The following is a 21,723-nucleotide window of genomic DNA, read 5'->3' as shown; positions in this document are numbered from 1 at the left end:
ATTCAAATTTAAAGGTATTTTAGGTGCAAAATTTAACAAAAATTGACAACTTTACACAGTTTTTGTTTTAACATATTCCTTAATCACATTTAAAAAATCTTGTTTTACCTCTTTGAGGACACCAGTATGAAGTATCTTGTATTCAGAATACGGATATGAAAGATGAATCTGTGTTCTTTCATTTTAGGAATACCGAAAGTTGCACAGTGTAACTTCAGGCTGCCTTTGAGGTTAATTTGCTTTCCAACTCAATCTTCAAAAGCAGCAAACCACAAGCTAACTATTGATACCAATAAGTCTCCCATCAGTTTTCTCACCATATTTCCAGGTAGGTTTTTAAATATGTCTATAGAAGGAAATGTGTTAGGAATTCCAACAGGAATTGTTTGTCTGTGCAAAGTAATGAGGTAATTAACAAAGCTAATGTTAGAATGTTCAAAAAGTATATTTTGAAAGAAACAATGTCATAATATTTCAATAATAATCCATCTGGGCTAGTGTATCTGTCTCTGGTAAAACTGCAGATTTCTTTACACAGTTGTCATGATAGACATCTAATTTTTATGTATCCAGAAAATCATTTTACATAAAATTCTATCAGTGGTGTTGTAATGGGGAAAACATGGGGATTCATTTGAAAAAACATAAGCAGGGCAAAGCAAAAGTGGTAAATACTCTATGTAAGGGGTACAGTTGCTTTGGAGAAAGACTTGTGGAGTTCTTGATGCATTGATCTGGAGCCTGATCTTATTTAATACTTTCATTAGCCTTCTTGGACCAAAAAGAAGAAATGTACTTAGTGATATTTTCTGATGCGCAAACCTGAGCTACGTTTTATATTCAGGACAATATTAAAATAGTATGAAGGAGGAATTAAGTGCCATTTAGGACTGGAAAAAGAAGAATGAAATTGGGTACTATAAAGTGTAATGTTATGAAAATAATTTCAGCTGTAATTATGTGCTCATAATTTGGAAGATAGAGAGGAGGAGGAAGTTACCACAGGAATTCTCTGTGGTACAATAAGGTACAATCATAAGCAAACACATAAGAACTGAGGATGCATTAGGCAAAATGTTTCCATGCAAGAAACTAATATCATGTTACTATGAACTGGCACACTGAGTGCTGGTTGCTGATATTAAATAAAAATTAATTCAAACTCAAAAGTGTAGAAAAAGGCTATGAACATTATCTAGGGATTTGAAGAGGAGAATTAAAGTGACTCATTTAGCTTAATAAAACACAGGCAAAAAAAGGGAATACAGTTGCCTTCAGTAAATATTTTGTGGCTGTGTCATGGATCTAGATGATCATATTAGCACAAGAATAAATGAATAAACAGGGCTTATAAAGTGATTGTGAAAAAGTTCAGTCTGGCAGTGACTAAGTTTCTGAACTTCAGGGTTCTGGAACAGTTTTCAGAGAGCCGTATGGGCCAACAACTTTAATATGGTATTTTTAAGGAGGAGCTGCATCTCTTTTTGAAAAGCTTATATAGTACATTTGTCTGAGAGCAGTGGAGCAGACATGATTGGTGTTTTTGGTAGCATGATTTTCTTCACTCTGAGAGTAAATATACCTTTTCTCTCAAAAGGGTGTGCTGTGTAATACTTGAAACAGAGAAGCTTTTTCTCAACTGTCTTGATTTTGGGGTTTTAATCATAGGTAGGCTTCCATTATGGCTAAGCAATAATGTTTTCAGAATAGAGCATGATATTTTATTTTTAACCTAGGGATGCGTTGTTGAAAATACAACATAAAGCATAGGCCTAATGTATTCCAGAAGAAGGTATTAAAACCTTCTGACTTCTGTTCATCCCATTTTCAGTGATGGGTGGGGGGGCAGGTGTGCAGGGAAAGCAGCATGCTGTTTATGATGTGATCTGTGAAGGAACTTTGGATTCTTGGTATACTCAATAAAAATTGTATCTCTCCTACTCCCCGTTTTGCCTTATTTTTAGGGGAAGGTGGGAGGAGGGGTGACATGGAGTAGTTTTTAAAATATGGTACTCTAAAATTGAGCCTTTTAACCTGGTATGATCCACTACATGGAATGCAAAGAAAGGTGGGCATGCATGGACTTTGCAGAGTACCTAGTTTTAGCAAGCTAGATGTTTGCTGTGCTCTGTGCTGAAAGCTGAAAAAAGAGTGCACTTAAACATTTTCATTGTAATTTCCACATAATTTTTGCATAAATATCTGAATTAAAGGTGACCTTGCCTCCAGTAAAAGGTGATAGTCTTTTGGCTGTACACTAATCACAGATCTTTTTAGATGGTACAGACTGAACCTCTGAGAAATCTACCTTTTGTTTCCAGGCTGGAGAACAAGAAGTGTGTGGCTCAGCTTCTATCTGTGAATGAAGGGAGGGTATACCAAACTACTGCTGATGTTCTTTACTTCTGAGCCCTAAGAAGGGGAGCAGTCTCCTTCGGATTGCCTTTCCTACATTGCTTGTGCAAATGTTGAAATGGTCCTGGCTATGGCTTAGGGTTTGTTGAATACCAGTGTCAAATTATATAAAACTCTATTTAACTTTCTCTTTCAGACTTTGTTGATCCATCTGAGGATGACCAGGCAAATGTTCTGGGATTTCAGTTTTTAACTGGTTCAAAAACCACTCTTCTTGCTTCAAAAACATCACGTAAGTGCTATTAGTATTAATGCAGAAGAGGCCTGATCATCAGTTAATATACGTACAATATGAGAATGCAGATCATACAAAGAAGGATAATCACTGTATGAGAATTAATGCAGGAGTTTCAAAGTGTTAACCGACTGTTTCTTATCCCCTCTAAAGTATCTAATTATGTTACTAGGGAAGGCACAAAATTTTATAACAAAACAAAAAATAATACTCAAAATATAGTACACTACAGTGTCAATTCTCTGAAGAAATTGGATTTTCTTCAAGTTTTTAGCAATGGTTTTATTCATGAAGTAATACTGTAATTATAATAATGGAAAAAACCCTCTTTTCCTCAAAGGTATATAAACAACTCTGTTTGAAAGTAGTCATCTACTGGAATTTTTGAAAGGGATTAAAAAGCAGGTTTCTAACTCTCCACTGACTTTCAGTAATCCTTGAGTTTAGGCATCAGACCCTACTTTACTTGTTTCTCTACATCTAAGTAAATGCCTGTCTTTAGATGCCTGTTTATCTTTATAAGTATAGGATTATGGATTCAATATCCTTCCTATTATGACTACAGAATGTATGAACTTGCATGTAGATATGCTGTTACCTAGTCCAGTGTCTCTCATATAGGGCAGTCTGTAAATTAAGTAGTTGTGTTCCAACCACCTGTGAGTTTGTGCTCTTTAAAAAAGATTGGTTCTTTTCATTTTGGAGAGTTTATGGTCTTGCCCTGTGCAACTACTCAACTTGCTAAACTCTTTCTTGGCATGTGCATTGGAACCAAATCAGTTCAATTGTGTTTAGCATTTTGCATGCCAGCAGAGCACAAAGTCTTCATTTAATACAGCAGACTAACAAATTGAAAAGCTAGAATATCTATTGTGCATTCCAGAGAATTCAAATGGAACACTGTGTGAATCCTTTATGAAAACTGTTTTGAGTGAGAAATCAGGATCTAGTTTGTTGATGCAAAATTCTTTTGACACAAAAACAATCTGCCTCACTGTTTTCAAAAATCAGTATTCATGATGGGTTGTGTAAGTATTTGTGGCATCAGCTGTGAGCTATGGGATAATATTTAATACCTTTTCAAATGTAATCAAATGTGTTAAAAACAGAAACCATCTGGAGAGTAACTTTCATTGTACCGACAATCACTTTACATTTCTAAGGTTGAAACCCATTTGTATTGGTTTGTGTATGCATTATTTGCATGCTGTTTTATTGTTAGTTGGTTTTTAATATTTGTTTAAATAGTAGATCTTAAACAGTTTTAACTAACTAGACATGCAATGATAGTTTCTAAAAACTAAAGATTTAAAGGATTTATAAATAACTATGGGGTTTTTTTTTGGATTACAATTTAAATCTTTGTTTTGGACTTTGATTTGCATAGTTGCTAAATCTGATACTGTGTAAGGGACAAATTTGTATCTATGTAATGAATGTATTTTAGCTTCTAGTGAGCTTTACCTTTTAATTCCCCCACCCCAACCCCTCAAGCTTTTCCTCTCAGTTTTTTTTATTCACTAGCTAGGAATGATGCTTGCAGTCTTACTATAAACTTTCCCACACTTTACTTGTGAAGTTCACTTTACAAAGGAGATTCAAAATACCCGTTTCTCTTAGTGTGACTACTCATTTGTTGTGTTTGGGAATTAGAAAACAAATTAGTTGTTTGATGCCACCTTCTATGTTAGCAGCCTGTTTCCAGCATCCAATTCATGCATTGCATTGGGTTGGTTTCAGAATTTCTTAGGGGGGGTTTCTTATTTGAAATGTTATCTAAGTAAAACTTATTAAAAAAAAATAAAATTGTGAAAGGTCTGACACTCAAGCATAATTCTGAATGTTTTTATGAGCAGAGACTATCCATAATACAAAAGCATTGTTTGGTGGAGTGTCACGATACCAAAATGATTGTGCTTGCGTGGACAGATCTTCTATGGAACTAATGAATGCAGATGAAATTATGTATTATTTGGGAGGTCCTTAATCTGCTATGTAATGTAACACTGATTTTATACTTTGTAAAAGTGCATATGCAACATTATCATTGTGGAAGTGTTCTTCAAAAAGAAAATTGTATGTGTAGATAAATAGTGACTGAAAGTAATGGTGTTTCAGAAAAGTACAAAAGTTCACTGGGACTGATCAATCCTTATTTCTGGTTTTCCATGAAATAAGTTAATCTTGGACAATGGAAGAAGACATCTTTTTCCATATCCCTTATCAAATGGACCTTAAGTTCTAAATGGGAAGAACTGCATGTAGGAATGAAAGTCTCCAGGTTCAGTTGGGTTTCACTGCTGAAGCTGCAAACATGAATAACATCTGTTTTCACAGTTGGTTTTAATTGTATTACCTAATCCATTTTGAACAGTGTAGTAATTGAAGATCTTACTTCAACCTGTTACCTCAGGCTTCTTCAGATGCTGCGAAGAAGCCCAGCCTGAAGTTCATTTTGACAGTTAATACATATTAAAAAGGAACTTGCTCCATGTAGATTAAGGTTTTAATTTTTTTTTTCTGAAATTTTTTAAAACTGTCTTTTAATCAAAGTGTAAAGCAGGCTTGACTGCTAATTGTGTTTGTTTTTTTCTGCTGATGCGGGCTTCCTAGTTGAGAAGTGAACTGAATCTTCTAGACTTCCTTCAGATAACCTACTGGCAGGGCAACTCTTCTTAATGCAGGTTGTGCTAGCTGGACAGTGTTAAAAGCCTTTGTAACCTATGTAACCTATTGGTGCTCCTCAGTCACCTGCTTTTCTGTATGAGAATTTTCTGAAAACCTATTGTAATTTTTTGCAACAGAGCTTATTTTAAGAAAAAGGTAACAAAAGTTGGTTAACTATTATAAAAGCACAGGTTGAGCAGACACACAGTTATTTCTTTAGCTTTTTTCATTGTATTTCTGTTTAAAGCATGTGTTTAGTACAACTAAAGATTCTCAGTTTCCTACAGTTTCTAAATCTACTTTGTCTTTTTTGAGAACTGGAAGACCATGTAAAGCAAATTACTGCAATGCTCTCTACTCAGGCCATGGTAAAATTAGATTGTGTTTGTATTGACCAGAAAACAATGTATGGAAACTGAAAATGCATTTTGGAGGAAATTAGTTTTATCCATTTTAAACCATTAATGTATTAGATATGCCAATTATAAATGGAATGACTGTTGATTTCACCTGAAAACATCTGAGCTAATTTCCGTCAAGGAAAAATCACTTAAGGCAAAGTATGATGATACATCCAACTAAGTCCAGCCATTACATTGTGAGTGTTTAAAAAATGGATATTAAGTTGAATGTTATCTTTAGCAGATGGTGTTCTTTTCTTTAACAGGCATGTTTTTAAATAAAACTTGCTTCTTTCCTGTTACACTGTAAACAGAATTTGTCATTCTCTATTCAGTGGAATACATATCCTGGGAATGATGCCAGTGGTAATGTCAAACAATCTTGAATTACTAATGTTGAGAAAATTTTAGATAAGTATATTCAAGTTCTAAAGAATTTTGGTTGATTTGATTTACTGTGAACCTTATTAACAAGGGCAAAAAAAGAACTATTTTGTATCAAACCCCAGCAACTCTTTTTCTTCATAGCTCGTATTTCTATCTATTCTTTTGGATAAGGTATTGGTAGATGAGTACTGAAAAGAAATAAAGAACTGTTGTTTGAAAGTGTTTATCTGGAAAAAAAATAATATTAAAATGCTGCTATGATTTTCCACAATATTTTCCTCTCTACATTCAGTTAATTCTGATTTCCTGGAAATTGAAGGAGAGGATTATATAAATGTGGACTAAAACCAACAGAAATAAAATCTCATGCCACTAGCTTGATAATTTGAAATTCACTAAAATGTGCTAAGTTAAATTAATTTGCTGGGACAGATGCTGGCTAACAGGATTTGTTTTTTCACTTCAGACTATATTAACACTTTCATTTCTACACTAAGCCATTTTTACAAAGCCATAGTGTGTAGATGGATAAAAATCACCTTCTACTAATATTAGCAGTATTTAGAGTGAAGCATAGCACTATCAAAACCGAGTATTGTTGTCTATGACTAGTTAGAGTAATACTTTTCCTACTAGAAGATACCCTAGGAAGTGGAGATGTAATAAAATTTATGTTGAGTGTATTATCTAAAAACTCAATAACTGTTTCCAAAAGACGTTCAAGATTTTAGGTGGATTGGAGTGGGTTTGTTACCAATGTTATCAGATGCTTAGGATGCTGTGCTTTGGTCATGGTTCAAAGTGAATTGAACCTGATTCTGCCTCCAGCTCTCAGAAAAGCTCACTAAGGTTGTGTTATGGCAGAGAATTGCAGACAGCCTGTTGTTATGACTTAATATAATCCAGTAATTCTCTTGTTTCCTTATTATGGCAGTTCTTCATAGCTTTTTGTTCTTCATGAACAGGCCCATACTCTGAAGTAAGTAGTCCTGAAGCAGTAAATACTTTTATTTTGTGCTACAAAATTGCCTGTTAAAGTTAGGATAAAACAGAGAGTATTTAGGACTGATGTAAATAAAATACAATTATTTCTTTAGCACTAGTGAACATGTATCTCATATGAAAATCTCATATAGACTTTGGATACAGTTAGCAAGTTAAATTTGTGTGTTATCTAAACTATGTTGTGTAGTGAAAGTATGTGGCTTAAATGTGTGTTTATTAGTCTTGTATTTGTTCTTGTTTTCAAAGAACGATATAGGATCCAGAGTGATCAGTTAGAAGACCTTTGGCTGATAACAAAAGAGCTCATGCTTCGACTCGAAGAACATTTCAAGAAGCAAAACTGCAAAGATTTTGCATGTTCTTTTTCTGGTTCAATTCCCCTGCAAGAATATTTTGAACTAATTGATCGACATTTTGAGGTATGTTACATAATATGTGAATTGTTAATGTTCTGCTAGTTTAAAAATTGTATGTTGTGCTATGATTTATCAGATTATAACTATAGCTATCACAGGCATTTGTCTTTCAGAAAATAGAAAGCTGCATCTAAGATAGTGGTGGAAGAAATGTCATCATTTATTTTTTAACATACAGAGTATGCCTTGCCTCTGAAACAGCCCTTGTGACTAGCAGAGTGCAAGTAGCTAGTGCAGTCTGCAAATGATAGAAATTACAGTACTAGTATTTGCCCTTCTGCTCACTGCCTGTACAGAAGCCATGGATTCTTCATTCACTAATGTCATGTTAGCTGTAAAATTGTTTCTAAAATTTGTCCTTATTTTTAGACTACTTTACTCTTCTGTAATAATGAAGCCACTTTTGTTTTTTCTGAATCATCCTGGTAATTATATAAAAAGTCCCTTCAGATTTAAAAAACTGACTGCCCTTGTAGAAGTAGCATTGGAGACTCAAGGGAGTTTACGAGACCAGATATAAAATAAATTTAATTACTTTTTCCTGTTTGGTCATGCAGATGACAATGAAAAATCTCCAAATAGTTCAGCTAGCTTGTAGAAATAGCTTATTGTCATGGTTTAACCCCAGCTGGTAACTAAGCACCATGCAGCTGCTCACTTACTCCCCCCGACCCAGTGGGATGGGGGAGAGAATTGGGGAAAAAAAAAGGTACAACTCATGGGTTGAGATAAGAACAGTTTAGTAGAACAGAAAGGAAGAAACTAATAATGATAACAATAACAATAATAAAATGACAACAATAATAAAAGGATTGGAGTATGCAAAGCAAGTGATGCACAATGCAATTGCTAACCACTCGCCAACCGATGCCCAGTTAGTTCCTGAGCAGCAATCCCCCCCAGCCCCACTCCCCCCAGTTTATATACTGGACATGACGTCACATGGTATGGAATAGTCCTTTGGCCAGTTTGGGTCAGCTGTCCTGGCTGTGTCCCCTCCCAGCTTCTTGTGCCCCTCCAGCCTTTTTGCTGGCTGGGCATGAGAAGCTGAAAAGTCCTTGGCTTAGTCTAAACATTACTTAGCACCAACTGAAAACATCAGTGTGTTATCAACATCCTTCTCATACCTAACTCAAAAACATAGCACTATACCAGCTACTAGAAAGACAATTAACTCTATCCCAGCTGAAACCAGGACATTTATAAAATAAAATATATGCACTCCTTCCCCCCCACCTTTCCAGTAAAAAAAAGAGAATAGCTATTTGAAAATTTCTATTAAACTTGTGTAACGGACAAAACCAGCAACATATGTATGTAAGAGTGAGGCATACTATTGGATGTTCTTTCATGCTACCAAATTTTCTGTGAGGTGGAGCCATTGCCACACAGAAAGATGGAAGTTGTAGCTGGGATTCTCTGGGATGTTTTAGGGAGTCAGCCTAGATCCATGTCTGTCTCTCAAGCACATGAGTTATTCTGTTAGTGTTTCAACTAATTTGAAATTCAATAGTTTGGGTTTTTCTTCTTAGTGACTGGTATTGTAGAAATGCCTTAAACATAGGCTTCATTAGATTGTATCACAAGCTTAAATACATTGAAATTTGAAATATAGGTGTGATTGCTGGAATGCTCATTTAGGATCTTATGTTTCAGCTGGCTGAAACTTTCTGAAGTTTCTGAAATTTTAGAATAATTATCTGGTCTAAAGAATATCAAATGATCTATCAAGGGGATCCTAATGGTCCCATCCCTATTAGTTTCAACACACTCTTTTTTGGCAAGCTTGGGAGAATTTTACCCAAGATGTCTCTTCTTTCTTCCTACTTCTAGAAAAGCTGCATAGTGTTTCTTTTTCTCTTAGCTTCCCTGAACTGTCCTTCAATAATAATGTAGTGGAGGAATGGTACATTTGCTTATTTTTAAATATAATCTGTTTTCTAAATTTAGGAAACTTAATTTTTCTGCTCCTTTTGGGGCACTTTAAAATGGATGTGTGTCATAATGCTCACATTGGGAAAGCTGTGTGTCTTAATGTTTCTTCTGATAACTTCTGCTAGTTACAGCATGCCAGTTCTGCAGAAGAATCCCAGCTTTTTGAAAAGACTCACCTTTATTTAGTGATTTTTGTGTTAGAGGCATGTACTGGAAAATGCTAAGGTGATTAAAAGATAAAATAAGGGTTTTTATTATCTGGGCATTTGATGTACAATGTTCAAAGTTTTGTGAACACTTCAAGAGAGTTTTTTTGCTATAGCTGATCAGTATATATAAAAAGAAAATGGATTTTACTTCAGAAAAAGACAATAATTCAAACTGCAGAATTTATTCTACTTATACTTTAGGCAATAACCATTTACTTTCTACTGCAATGAATATCAAGTCCAATACACTGTGTGTATGTGTCATAAATAGCACACCAAACCAAGAAGAAGCCTTGAGATCCTGGTTGTGAAATTTCACTCTTGTTATTAGGCTTCTTGATGAGATATTTATGCTTTTTCACAGATTATTGTGGCTGTTGAAAATTAGTTTTGTTTTCCATGGCAAATGATCATTCTTGAAAATGTTAATAAGCTTCACAAGGAGTGTAAAATATGAAACTGATATAAATGACATTATCAGATTTGAATAATACACACTCTCCCAAAAATTTTACTGTCATTCTCCCATTTCATTTGGAATGTGCATACGTAATGTATATGACCCTTAACCTGAATTCTTGAAAACCCCTAAATTGCAGCTACGTTTGAATGCTGAAAAATTTCAGGAGCTATTATCTGAAAGGGCTGTACAGTTTCGAGCTATTGAGCGGCGATTGCTGACACGATTCAAAGACAAAACTCCTGCTCCTCTTCAACATCTGGACACCTTGCTAGAAGGAACATTCAGAGAGGTCAGTACAGTTTGATTATGAGCCTAGCATTTCTTTACGTTGTTGGTAAAACTTAGCTTGAAGAATATAAGCTATGCTTTCCTGGTTACATTTACCATCCAAAAGACCAGGAAGCAGTAATTTGTTTAACCTAATATTCCCTGTAACTTTCCAGATGATTTGCAATGGTTTTATTTAATCTGCGACCACAAAATCTTTACTCCTGGGTCACACCAGCTTGACAGCACATCATTCTTTCCTAACTGATGTTGATAGTGTAAATATTTTATAGTTCATGTGAAAATATTTTATAGTTCATAGCTTGTGTAAATATTTTATGGTACACTGTAAACTGGTGGAATGGTTTGGCTGGTGTAACATTCACAACAAAATTGTCTGAGGCTGACCATGTCTTTCCTTATGGGGATTTTATGTTCTAATCATTTCAGAATGCGATAGCTGCAGAAGAAAAATGTTTTAAAAAAATTCATTCCTAAACCATCCCCATACTGGAAGTACACAAGGAATAAAACAATTTTTCTTCCTTTTCCTGCCTCAGCCCTGCATTGATTTAGAAAAACCTTTTTTTTCATGATGTGTCCCCTTTGCTAAGAAGTTACTTTATGTGTTTTGTGCTTTTCTGTTGGAGGATCTGATTTTACTTTCTAACATGCCTTGTTAGAAAAGCTGAGTCACAATTAGATTACTTGCTGAAAAAAAACCCCTTACCTTTATGTGCTATTGTGTATCACAACTAAAAACCAGATGTGTTAAGGAAAAATATTTTTCCTTACTCTTTGCTTTAAGAAAACATTTCTCTAAATTGGAGAAAACTGCCTTTCCATGTGTGATTATACATGAGTCAGATTTGCCTTTATTTCAGTCTTTACTGTGAATGAGTTAACTATGAGATGGTTTAAGTTTGGAAGTGGAGGTTTTCTGGTAACTTCAAGAAATACTAGGTACTGTTGATATAGATATGTGATTCTTTAACAATTTGAAATGGCATGGCTAAATAAGCCCTAAAGATAAACAAAAGTGAGTCTCTTGTGTCTCTGCTTTTGCTGTGTAGAACTGTTGCCTTTAAGCTTAAAAGCAACTGGGATGTGTTTGACAGTTTTCTTATGCAGTTGAATTGAAAGATGAGTTCTGAGGATATGACAAAAATCAGGTGGTTGAAATAGATGCATATTGCAGAAACTTATTTTAGTCCCTCAAACCAAATTAGATGGGTGCATTTCTTAACAATTATTGTTGTAAGCTTTTTTAATTAGAATTTGTGTATTTGAAAGGAGAATGAGGAAAAAGATTTCTTTCCAGAGAACAAACACATTTTTCCACATTTGTTAAAACTTTGGTTTAGGCAAGTTCACATTTTTCTTGGTAGATTTCCTTTGTCATTTTCTTTTGTTCATGTGAACCCCCTTGCAACAAAGAAACATTGTTATTGTTAGTACAAACAAAAGTGTAGTAAAATAGTAATTGCCATAGAGACCGCACTGCTGCATATGTTGTTTTGAAAGTGAGAGCTGTGGTAGGGTTTAATATTGTCTCTTTGCTGTGTGGGTGAAATGAAGTTGCTCGATGATGCATTCCCTATATTAGAAAAGACCTTGTTTTCTTTAATTCAGTATCATCATCTGTCTTTATTTGAACAAGTATATCTAATGCAAATACTTGGAAGTATTCAAAATATGGTACGTGTGTTTTCAGTAATGGAATAATGAGGTTGGATAAATATGAACAGTATAAAGTCTCGCCCCAAAAATTCTTTTAAGCATATAGCCTTTTTGACATTGGAATTAATATGATTGTATTTTTGAGAATACTGCTTTTCAGAAGAATTGTTCAAACAAGTTGTCTCTATTTTTCCTTTTGGAAAGTTGTCTGGTTTGAGCACCATGGTTGTGTTTAGTAGTTTTACTAATGCAGAATGCATTCAATGAAGAATGATGAACCATAGACTTTTAGTGGAATGACTCTTATTTGCTTCAGTGTAATTTGGATTGAACTCTGAAAAAGTGATGTAGAAGTTTTAGGGTTTTTTGTAATAAAACAAATATGATAAATCCCTCAAAAAAAACCTCTGTTAGAAAAGAAATTGATTTTTACTCTCTTAGCATTCTCTGAGAATCTCATCTCCTCTCTTATGTTAAATATTTTTATAATGAGAAAAGAAAAATTTACATTGCTTTATCCCCTCATTTTTCACCAAAGAAACTGTTATGTACAAAGAAAGGTTTTGTTACTTTTTACATTGGGTTTTGCAGTCAGAAGGGAAATGTAGATGTTTTGGTTCTATAGTATATTCCAAATCTTTTCATCTAGAACACGAAGGAGCTGCCAGTTACTATGAGTATGTGATTTTATTATTCTTTTTAACCCAGACTCCCCAGCATTTGGGCTCTATATGAGTTACATTCTTAATAGAATAACTATTATAGCTTAGGATGTTTTTTTAAATTGAAGCTATAATGGAGCTATAATGTAACTTCTCCAAATCCACAGGGATATAAAGGTGCCTCTTATTGCTTCCCTTATTTCCTTGCATCAGAACAGTTATAGAGCAGATATATAACCTTTTTGTGAACAGCCTTTTAAATACAAATCAAATAATGGTGAATATTCAACTCATGTGGTTTCATTGCCTAGGTGTGATACATACCTACTTTAGACTTACTCTGTACAGTTTGTTTGCCCACCTGCAAATTATTATGAATTGCTGAACAGATTTGAGTTTTACAACTGAAGTAGATTGTAAATGTTAATTTTCAGATTTTCAACTTCAAGTAAAAGTTGTGTTTGTGTGATATGTAGGTGGATGTACAAGGTGTGTCAAACCTATAGATGGCAAACCACAGAAAATTCATCAAGCTGCATTTGATTCTCTGGTAAAAAGCATTTCTATTTATGAACTAAATTTTTGTATTAGTCCTTGTACATTACCAACATAGCAGGATGTATTTAGTGCTACAGTAAAATTACTAATGGGTTTACTATAAGGAAACTTTTACCTTACTTTTCATCTTCACAATAACGGAGAAATGTATAAGCAGGCATTAGTGTGTGCAATGATGAAAAGCTTGCTTATAGTTTTATAGTCCAGTTTAATCTTCTAGACTTTGTCTTTCTGAAGTAATATTCTAGGTCTAAAAAGATTTGAATGACTATTAACAACAGTTAACAAATAGTGACATCAGGTATTCCATTTTGGAAGGAAAAGAAAAGCTGTTATATATGTAGTAGCCTTGTATATTATATTAGAAAAAGGGAATATTATTCTTACAATGTTTAGGAATGATTTGTAGGAAGATGCTATGAAAATAATGGAAAAATCAATTTGCAATAGATGCTATTTGTATGCCTATGAATTAATTTCTTGATCTCTGGTTAAAAAAATTATGAGTGCAATTGGATGTGCTGCTAGCTCTTGTTCTAAGAAAGGAATTTAATTAGATAAATTTAAAAGCAATTGAACAGTAGTTGAGATTGCATAAATGTTTTGTAGTTTAGAGGACTTCAAATATTAGATGAGATTGCAGCAAATTTTATAGTAGCTGGTGTAAATAGCATGTACTTTGTATAATGCTCAACTAGTAGAGATGTTATTGTTTGAAAGTGTAATTTAATAATCTTTAATCTCTACAATGTGTTTCCTGTCATATTAAAAAAAAAAGAAATAATCATAGTTTGACAGTAGCTGCAGGTGCCTGCCCTGGAAATATAATTTTCATGCATTAACTCTTGACATACATTATTTGGGTTTCCAGGTACAAGCTGGAATTAACAAGTGTCATAAAAATCAGATGGTTCAATTCCTTATTTCAACCCACATGTATTTTATCCTGGTGAATCTAAGCAATTCTAGCTGTGTCTAGGTGTAAGCTGTGTTTAACCCTGTAACCATGTTTAGAAGACTACTGCAGTTACATTCTTTTAGGGAAAGAGGAAGATGGATGTATTTTAAATGTGGGGTGGAGTTGTCCTAGGGCACTAACTGTTGCTTAACCAATTTTAAGTACTTAAAACATGAATCTGAGAGAAGATTGAACAGTTCAAGTTTACAAAAACATGTAATGACAAAGCAATCACTTCTACTTTGCATTGTATTACAATAAAAGATAGCAAAATTAAGACAAATCATGAATCAAACAGATTTATCCTATATCCCCACACTTCCATCATATGTAATAGGCGTAGCTCCCTTCCTATTCTTTGATGCCACTGTTGCACAGTACCTCAGGTTTCCCCATGTTCTGAAGCTTCTTCATCCCCACCCTGTAAAACCACTAATTCACTTGTGCTTTCTAATATTGACATCTCAGGTTTTACCCATGGCCTCAGCACCCACCGTCAATTGCTTTTTTGTGCACTGTCAAGCCAGTGCACTAGTGCTGACTGGCAGTAGCCACCTAACCAGACAAGATGGATGATATCCCCTGTCTCAGTAGAAATACTGTCTCTCCTCTCCCAGTCTGCTAATTTAGAAAATATATAGAGGAATTTAATGATTTCTGGATCTTCATGTCACTGTAAAATTTTGTGTGGTCATTGGAAGTGGCAGTTACTAGGAATGGACTGACAGAACAAGTCCCATATAAATGGTCAGCACAGTTGCATAACCTGAGACATGTAGGCTTAATAACTACATGTTCTACAACAATGGGTCCTTATTTTTGAATTGGTGATACATTTTAGCTTTTCTTTCTTTAAGATACTTTATAAATTTGAGAGCGTCTTTCCATTAGTAAGAGGACCTAACATGGTTTTCTAAACAGAACTGCTAGAACTAATTGATACTACAAGTTTATTCCCTTTATTTTCTCCTAATTCAGCTATTTTGTCGTGGTCATCTTATTTATACTGTTACTGAATAACCTGTCTCACAGAAATACTCGGCTGTAAGCAGCAATAAAGTGGCTTTCAATGTAATTTTCAGATCTTGCTCTGTGAACAACTAGAAGTTGTCCAGTTCATTCTTCTGTCTTTAGTATATGGTTTGTATTTATCTTGTCTGGTCGTGGTCTTGCATCTTGTGAGTTCTGCATATGAACTGCAGAGATTCACGCACATAGGAATTTTTCACTTAAAAACTCTGCTTGAAACAAGGGGGAAAGTATTCAAGTAGTCTTTCAGATTTCATGATGTGCTCACAGGTTACAGTTTACGGGGGACAGGAACAAGCACAATTCCTACAGATTTTTTTCAGTGTAATGTCCCTCATTTGTTCCCCTTCAGCATTCCTATATTGTTTATCTTGTTCATACAGCTAGCAGCACTGGAAAGTAAGTGTAGCATTTCACCATCGGTCTATTAGAAGTGGTCAACAAACACAATTGCTTCTAGGTAGAGATACCATGACTCCTCATTTAGAATAAAGAAGGCAATTCCATCAGGAGGATCCATTTTAATTCTTTACACAGCAGTAAACTGTGTAGGAATGTGTTACCTGTGACTGAGAAAGCTTTATCCACATGTAAGGGTAGCCATTTTCCCTGAGATCTGTGATGTGAGCTGTCCCTGACATATATAGCCCTGGATGTTAGTTGGGGATCTTGAGCATTCAGTAGAGACTTCTGGAGAAAGATGAATTTTGCGAAGGTTTTGGAAGTCAAATGTCTCTAAATGAATGCACTGGGTTTTTTAATTAGTAGTGTCAGGGGAGTTGCCCTTTCTCTTTCCTATGACAGTTTTGGAGAAAGGTGCTTCTAATATTTTCAGAACTTTATGAACTTCATAACACAACTGTTTCTTTGTCATAGCCTAATTTAAACAGAATGATGGAATATTTCATGTTTTTGAGATGGAATTTAAGCAATTGTGCTATGAATTCATGCCAGCTGCTAAAACTTAGGACTGGCCCACAGTTTCATGCCACAGCACAGGATTGGTATTTAGGTACCCTTACGTTTGTTCTTTGTTTATGGATAACTCTTCTTGCAACTGGTTTGATCCTTTTGGAGCCCTTCAATCCCATGTTATTTTCAGAGTGACATTGAGTAGCCATATTACTTGACAGGATCTATTCTAGTCTTGAAAGTTGACATGTAAATAACCAAATCTAAACCTAACTTTGTAGCATTCTTTTTCTCAAAGAAAGAAAAAAAAAATTTAGAGCAACACCTGGTTAAAGCATGTAGGATATGACTTGCAGCTTTGTTTAAGTTTACTCTAAAATGCATACACAAAAAGAACATTCAGCTCATGTTAAAGAGTTAACTAAATGTTTTTTTAGAAAAGCATCCAAAAAGAGAAAGCTATGATACAATAGACTTTCAAGGTTAAATGTATGGAGAAAAAGCCAATCTTTTGTATCCCTGGACATAATTTAGGAGCCCATGGGAAATGCACTAAATGTTTATGTTTCTTGAGGTTTCAGCAGATTGTGTAATTAATCTGAATTTTGGACAGAACTTAAAGGAACTTAGAATCCCTTTGAGCACATCTTACTTAACAAGACAATTGTGAGGAATATTCACCCTAGTGCTGCTGATCATGCATGTTATATCTCTCTTTCATTCTGGTTTGTGATCAAGCAAGAGTCTTGAAACCTTGTCAAGCAGTATTTTAAGTATTAAAATACTGTGTGCCAGTTCTTGTCTGTTCTATAGTATTTGACACTATCAGGCAAAATTAATTTTGGGTGTAAATCACAATTGAGATAACTAGTTGATTCTGAATTGTATCTTCCGAATCATATGATTTCCTCTCTGAAATTTTGGCACTTCAAATGAAAAGCCATATTCTAATTAACAGTTCACAAATATCTAAAGGTAAGCATATTTTGTCCCTTTTGTCTAACACTTTTGATCAGTTTTCAGAACAGATCCTTAGCTGATTTAAACCACCATTATTCCAGAGAGCCTGGTTTATAAGACACAGGGTTCTGGCCCAGTGTTTAAGGGGCTTGCCTTTATGGCTGGGGATGTTGTCATGTGTCTGCTTCGCCTCTGTTCAACACCAGCTAGATGTGAATATGATGCCATCTGGAAACTTTGCACCTGTGTCAAAGTTGAACAAAAACCATACTACTGCACCTTCCTCATAGCACTGCACTAATGTAGTTATGTGGCTCCCAGTTGGAGATGGTTCATGATCTCCTGTCTTTCAGCTGCTGTGGAACAATTCTGTGACTTTCCGCACCCTTCTCTGCAGATCTGTTTTACGCTTTTGCTGCGCTGTTGGGTGCTGTGACAAGCACAATTGCAGGTGCTCTCTGTCTTTTGGTCTCTAGGCACGCACTCTAGGTTTGGTCTCGTATCTGGTATGTATCTTGCTCAGACTTTCCTGGAGTCCAGTTAACTCAAACTGATGACAGCTATTTCAGCTTTGTCCAGTTCCTGATACTGAATTTCCCCACTACTGATGGTATATGTATTGACACTTGGAGTAAATGATAATTGAATTCTGCAAAGGAATTTTTAAATGTGCATGTGCATTTTGTTGTTGGCATGAAAAATACAGCTATGTGGAAAACAGAGCCATGCCGATTGGAAGGATCTAACTTACTTTCATCTCTTCAGCAAGAGATTTGGATCTTGTCCCTGTCTTTTGAGAGGAAGCACAACCTTCCCTCTTTGCTTCTGTTTGTTTCCCGTTTTTCCCTGCTCTCAGAATAAGATTCCCCCAGCTATCAAATGACACACTCCCATTTGATTTTTGGGTCTCTTATTTCTAGTGCTTGGTTGCAGACTCACATGATTGAACTAGGTTCTCTACAGTCAGGTTTTTTTGTTTTAGGGAACTGGAAATACTCTAGGTTAGTAATCCTTTGTGGTTTCAGGCTGTTAGGTGGAGTAATTTCTTTTGGTATTTCCATAATGATTTCAGCACAAAGGTGAAGAGTATATCAAAGGTAAATGCCTTTGCCCTCCTTAGATGTAGGTGATTTACAGGCAGTAGTACAAAAGGATACATGTTTGTGTACATGTGCACATGCATATATATGTGTACATACACATAATTCATCATATCTTCATTTCAGTCTTCAGAATTGTTCCTGAATGTCATTTTAGAATCATATATCTTAAGAGCCAGAATTTTACTTCTGTGATAGTTGATACCAACAGGTCCAGCCCCTAATATACTACAGAAGAAAACATCTTCCCATTTTTCTCCTTACCTCATGTCCATCTACTGATTTAGGAAGCTAGGCTCTTTATTTCTAATCTGTAATCTACTACATAGGTGTAATGCAAAATAAGTATTGGCATTGCAATTTTTAAAGTAAACATAATTTTCTAATCTTTTGAAAGCATAAGTACTGTTCCTTGCATTACTTTAACACTTGCAATGTGTGGAGCACTTTGATGGTTGGTGGTTTGTGGTCGTGGCAAATAAAATTCATTATGTTCTATTCACTAAAACACATGGAATGTCATTAAAGGTCCATTAACTCTTTGTTCAAGCCCCTTAACTCCTTTCCTTGCTTATTAGTTGGTTGATAAAAATCTCAAAAGTGATCACTAATGATTGAGTATTCTCTCTAGATTGCACTTCTGACACACATGGCCTCAGGAACTCCACATTTTGGGAATGATTCATTCCTTGATTAGTAAAGACTTTTACCTCAAAGCAAAACCATTAGGGTTTATCATGCATGACTTAAAGGCTATACATCACACCCGCTCCTGTAATAGTCATTTTCCCCAGATAATGTCAGTGAGAACTACACCCATAGTATAAATTAGCTCTTTTTGGCTTGAATAATTATGCTGTTCTTTGGAGGAGTTATATTTAACTTCTCTTGTTTTATTGCTGTTTCTGCTAAATGTAGTTTTTTCATAGCCCGTAGAAGTAGCTTATTGGCTATTACATATAATTAAAATTCTCTATTTTACTGGTGTTCAAGTAGTGTTATGTTTCTGTTTCCCTAAGACTAATTTAGCTTTAACAGTGGAATACTTACAATGTCATCAAAGCCCCTTTTTATTAGAAGATATATTCCAAAAATGTCTGAAAGTAGTTAGCTGTGCTTGGGAAGCATGTATTAGGATTTCTGGCACAACTTTTCTGTATAGTGGTCTGTGGTAGCAATTACTTGCTCCAATGTGGGACAGTCTTCACTTCAGGTCAGCCAGTTTGTGGGGAGGGGGATTAGATGCATGTAAAAGCTGGAAACAATACAGCCGTCACAAGAGAAAGAGGTTGGAAATAAAATGCCCTTGTGTGTGGCACAAAGCACCTCAACTGGGATCTGCTGGACTGCATTCAGTCTGGCCTGTCACATTTTCCATAAAGGAGGGTTTCAGCTACACTGTGCTGTGTCATACAGCCCTATCTACTGAATTACTCCTCTTGAACCTGTGAATAGCCAGGTTGGAACACACACTGCTCCGTTCAAATCACTAAAGGGCCAGAGGTATGATTCTATTTAAATTTTTTTTCCCCACTCCACCCTGGGTGGGGTTCCCACTTTAGAGCTGTTGCACCAATGTGACCTATCAGAGGGTTCCCCAAACTTTGATTCAGTCCTCAGGGGTATGTGCAGGTTGTACCCTCTGCTGTATAAAGGCAACATCAGGAAGTGATTTATGTTACTTCTTGTGATGTAAATGTTCTTTGGCACGTCTTGTGACATTTGTTTCATTGGCTAATGTCTTTTTGAAGGGGAAAAAATAATATTCCTTTTTTAGGGTTAGATCTTGTATCCTCAGCCTAAACATGAGCTCACCTGACTGTATATGAGGGCTTTCTGTAGGGACTGAAAGGAACCTGTGTGCATTTGAATGAATGAAAATGGAGCCGGTTGGCTACAATTCCCCGGAGAAGGAAATACTGATAAGTCTTATTTCTTTGAAAGAAATGTCATATCTGATAATCTGAAATATCAGATACTTGTGCTGAAGCTTAAATCATTGACAGGCTCTTTCACTGGGAGAAATGTACTCCATAGGTAAGAGAGGAAGTGCGATGCAGTAGTGTAATCAAAACTTGAATAAAAAAATTCATACTGTCTTCATAGAAGGATGGAAAACAATTATTTCATGCTCCTTAGAAAGTTTTCTATATGAGCCCTGTAATTATGCAGTACAAAAGCATTTGAGGCATAAAAGCTATACAGCTGAGAAGAATTAGTGAGCATACGTGGTAGAAGATACAATGGTTACCTTGCGAGTTTGCATACATGATCTTTGTGAAATTGCTCAGTTTAAATGAGTGGTCTAGATGTGATGAATTAAGTGAATATTAAATAGTTATCAGTTTTGGTTAATTTCTGCATGGAATACTGAGAACATTTTTAGTGGCTTCTGATTGAATTTTAATAGTTTGCTTTTGGGTGGCTACTATACTTGTTTTACCAGCGTGACCATGGGTGCTGTGCCTTCAGGTAGCTGAAATAACATTGAACTAGGTAATTTTCTGGTGTAAACACACGAAAAGTGATAGTGATTTATTTGATGGACAATAGATGATAATATTGCATTGTGGTTGGATAGCAAGTATATGTTGGTTTCAAATTCATGCTAAGTAAATATTTCGGAGACCTTCATCCTTGGATTCAGTGAAATGCTTGGGTTCATGTTAACTTACATGTTCATTATACCAACAACTAAATAATTAGGGGGAAAGCTACATATGTCATGTAATTTAATAGCATTTTATGCCAAACTCTGGTTCAAAACAAAACAAAAAGACCTCTCTCCTCCCCCTACCCACCCTCCTTCCCCCCAAAAAAACCCCCCAAACCCCACCTGGGAAATAAATATTTGAGGACCAAATTAACTAAATTATTTACTCATCTAATGCTTGCAGATTTTGGTGTGAGTTGAGTATTGAAGTGGATTTGGTTACTGTTGTATCTTTACTGTAAACCCACCAACATCAAGCTATTTTATCTGCTAACTTAATCTAAAATCATTTTACATCAGTCTCTATAACTACTTATTTCCACTAACACATGGAGAATGAGCATCTAAATCACTGTTCTGTTGATCTTGGGTACTTGTATAGGTGTGACATTTAATTTAGTCACTGATGATGGCTGGCCCAAACTGACTTGTATAGACTATTGGTCTACTCTGTAGACCAATGTCAGAGGTGAGGATAGACCTCAGGTCATCAACCCCCTGCTTGCCCAGTACATCTAATAATTCTGCTTACGTATTCATTGCACACCCTGATCAGCTGAGCTAGGATTCTGCTTGGTATTACTTGCTAGAGGCAGTATAGTAGCGGACAATGGGTTCCTGAAGGAAAAAAAAAATCAAGAATAGTATAAACACTTTATTAAAAACAAAATGATCTGTTTCTTTGTGTGTATGTTCCTTGCAGTGAGCTTGGAGCTGCTGCTCTAGCCACTACCTCTCTGAGGAAAAATGT

General features: G+C 35.3%; 1 protein-coding gene across 6 annotated transcripts in view; it reads left to right on the top strand.

Annotated features, from left to right (window-relative positions):
• BBS9 (Bardet-Biedl syndrome 9) overlaps window positions 1–21,723 on the top strand; it is a 313,906-nt gene that overhangs the window by 71,615 nt on the left and 220,568 nt on the right. For all 6 annotated transcript variants that reach the window (XM_075057134.1, XM_075057101.1, XM_075057118.1 and 3 more), the window contains 4 exons: window positions 188–328; window positions 2,552–2,647; window positions 7,357–7,529; window positions 10,270–10,422. In XM_075057134.1, coding sequence (XP_074913235.1) covers window positions 188–328; window positions 2,552–2,647; window positions 7,357–7,529; window positions 10,270–10,422 — 563 coding nt within the window. The remainder of the gene's footprint in view (window positions 1–187; window positions 329–2,551; window positions 2,648–7,356; window positions 7,530–10,269; window positions 10,423–21,723) is intronic.

This window comes from Buteo buteo, chromosome 2, assembly GCF_964188355.1.
Source record: "Buteo buteo chromosome 2, bButBut1.hap1.1, whole genome shotgun sequence".
Classification (NCBI taxonomy): Eukaryota; Metazoa; Chordata; class Aves; order Accipitriformes; family Accipitridae; genus Buteo; species Buteo buteo.
The sequence above is the reverse complement of the archived record's forward strand: the minus strand, read 5'-3'. Positions and strand labels throughout refer to the sequence as shown.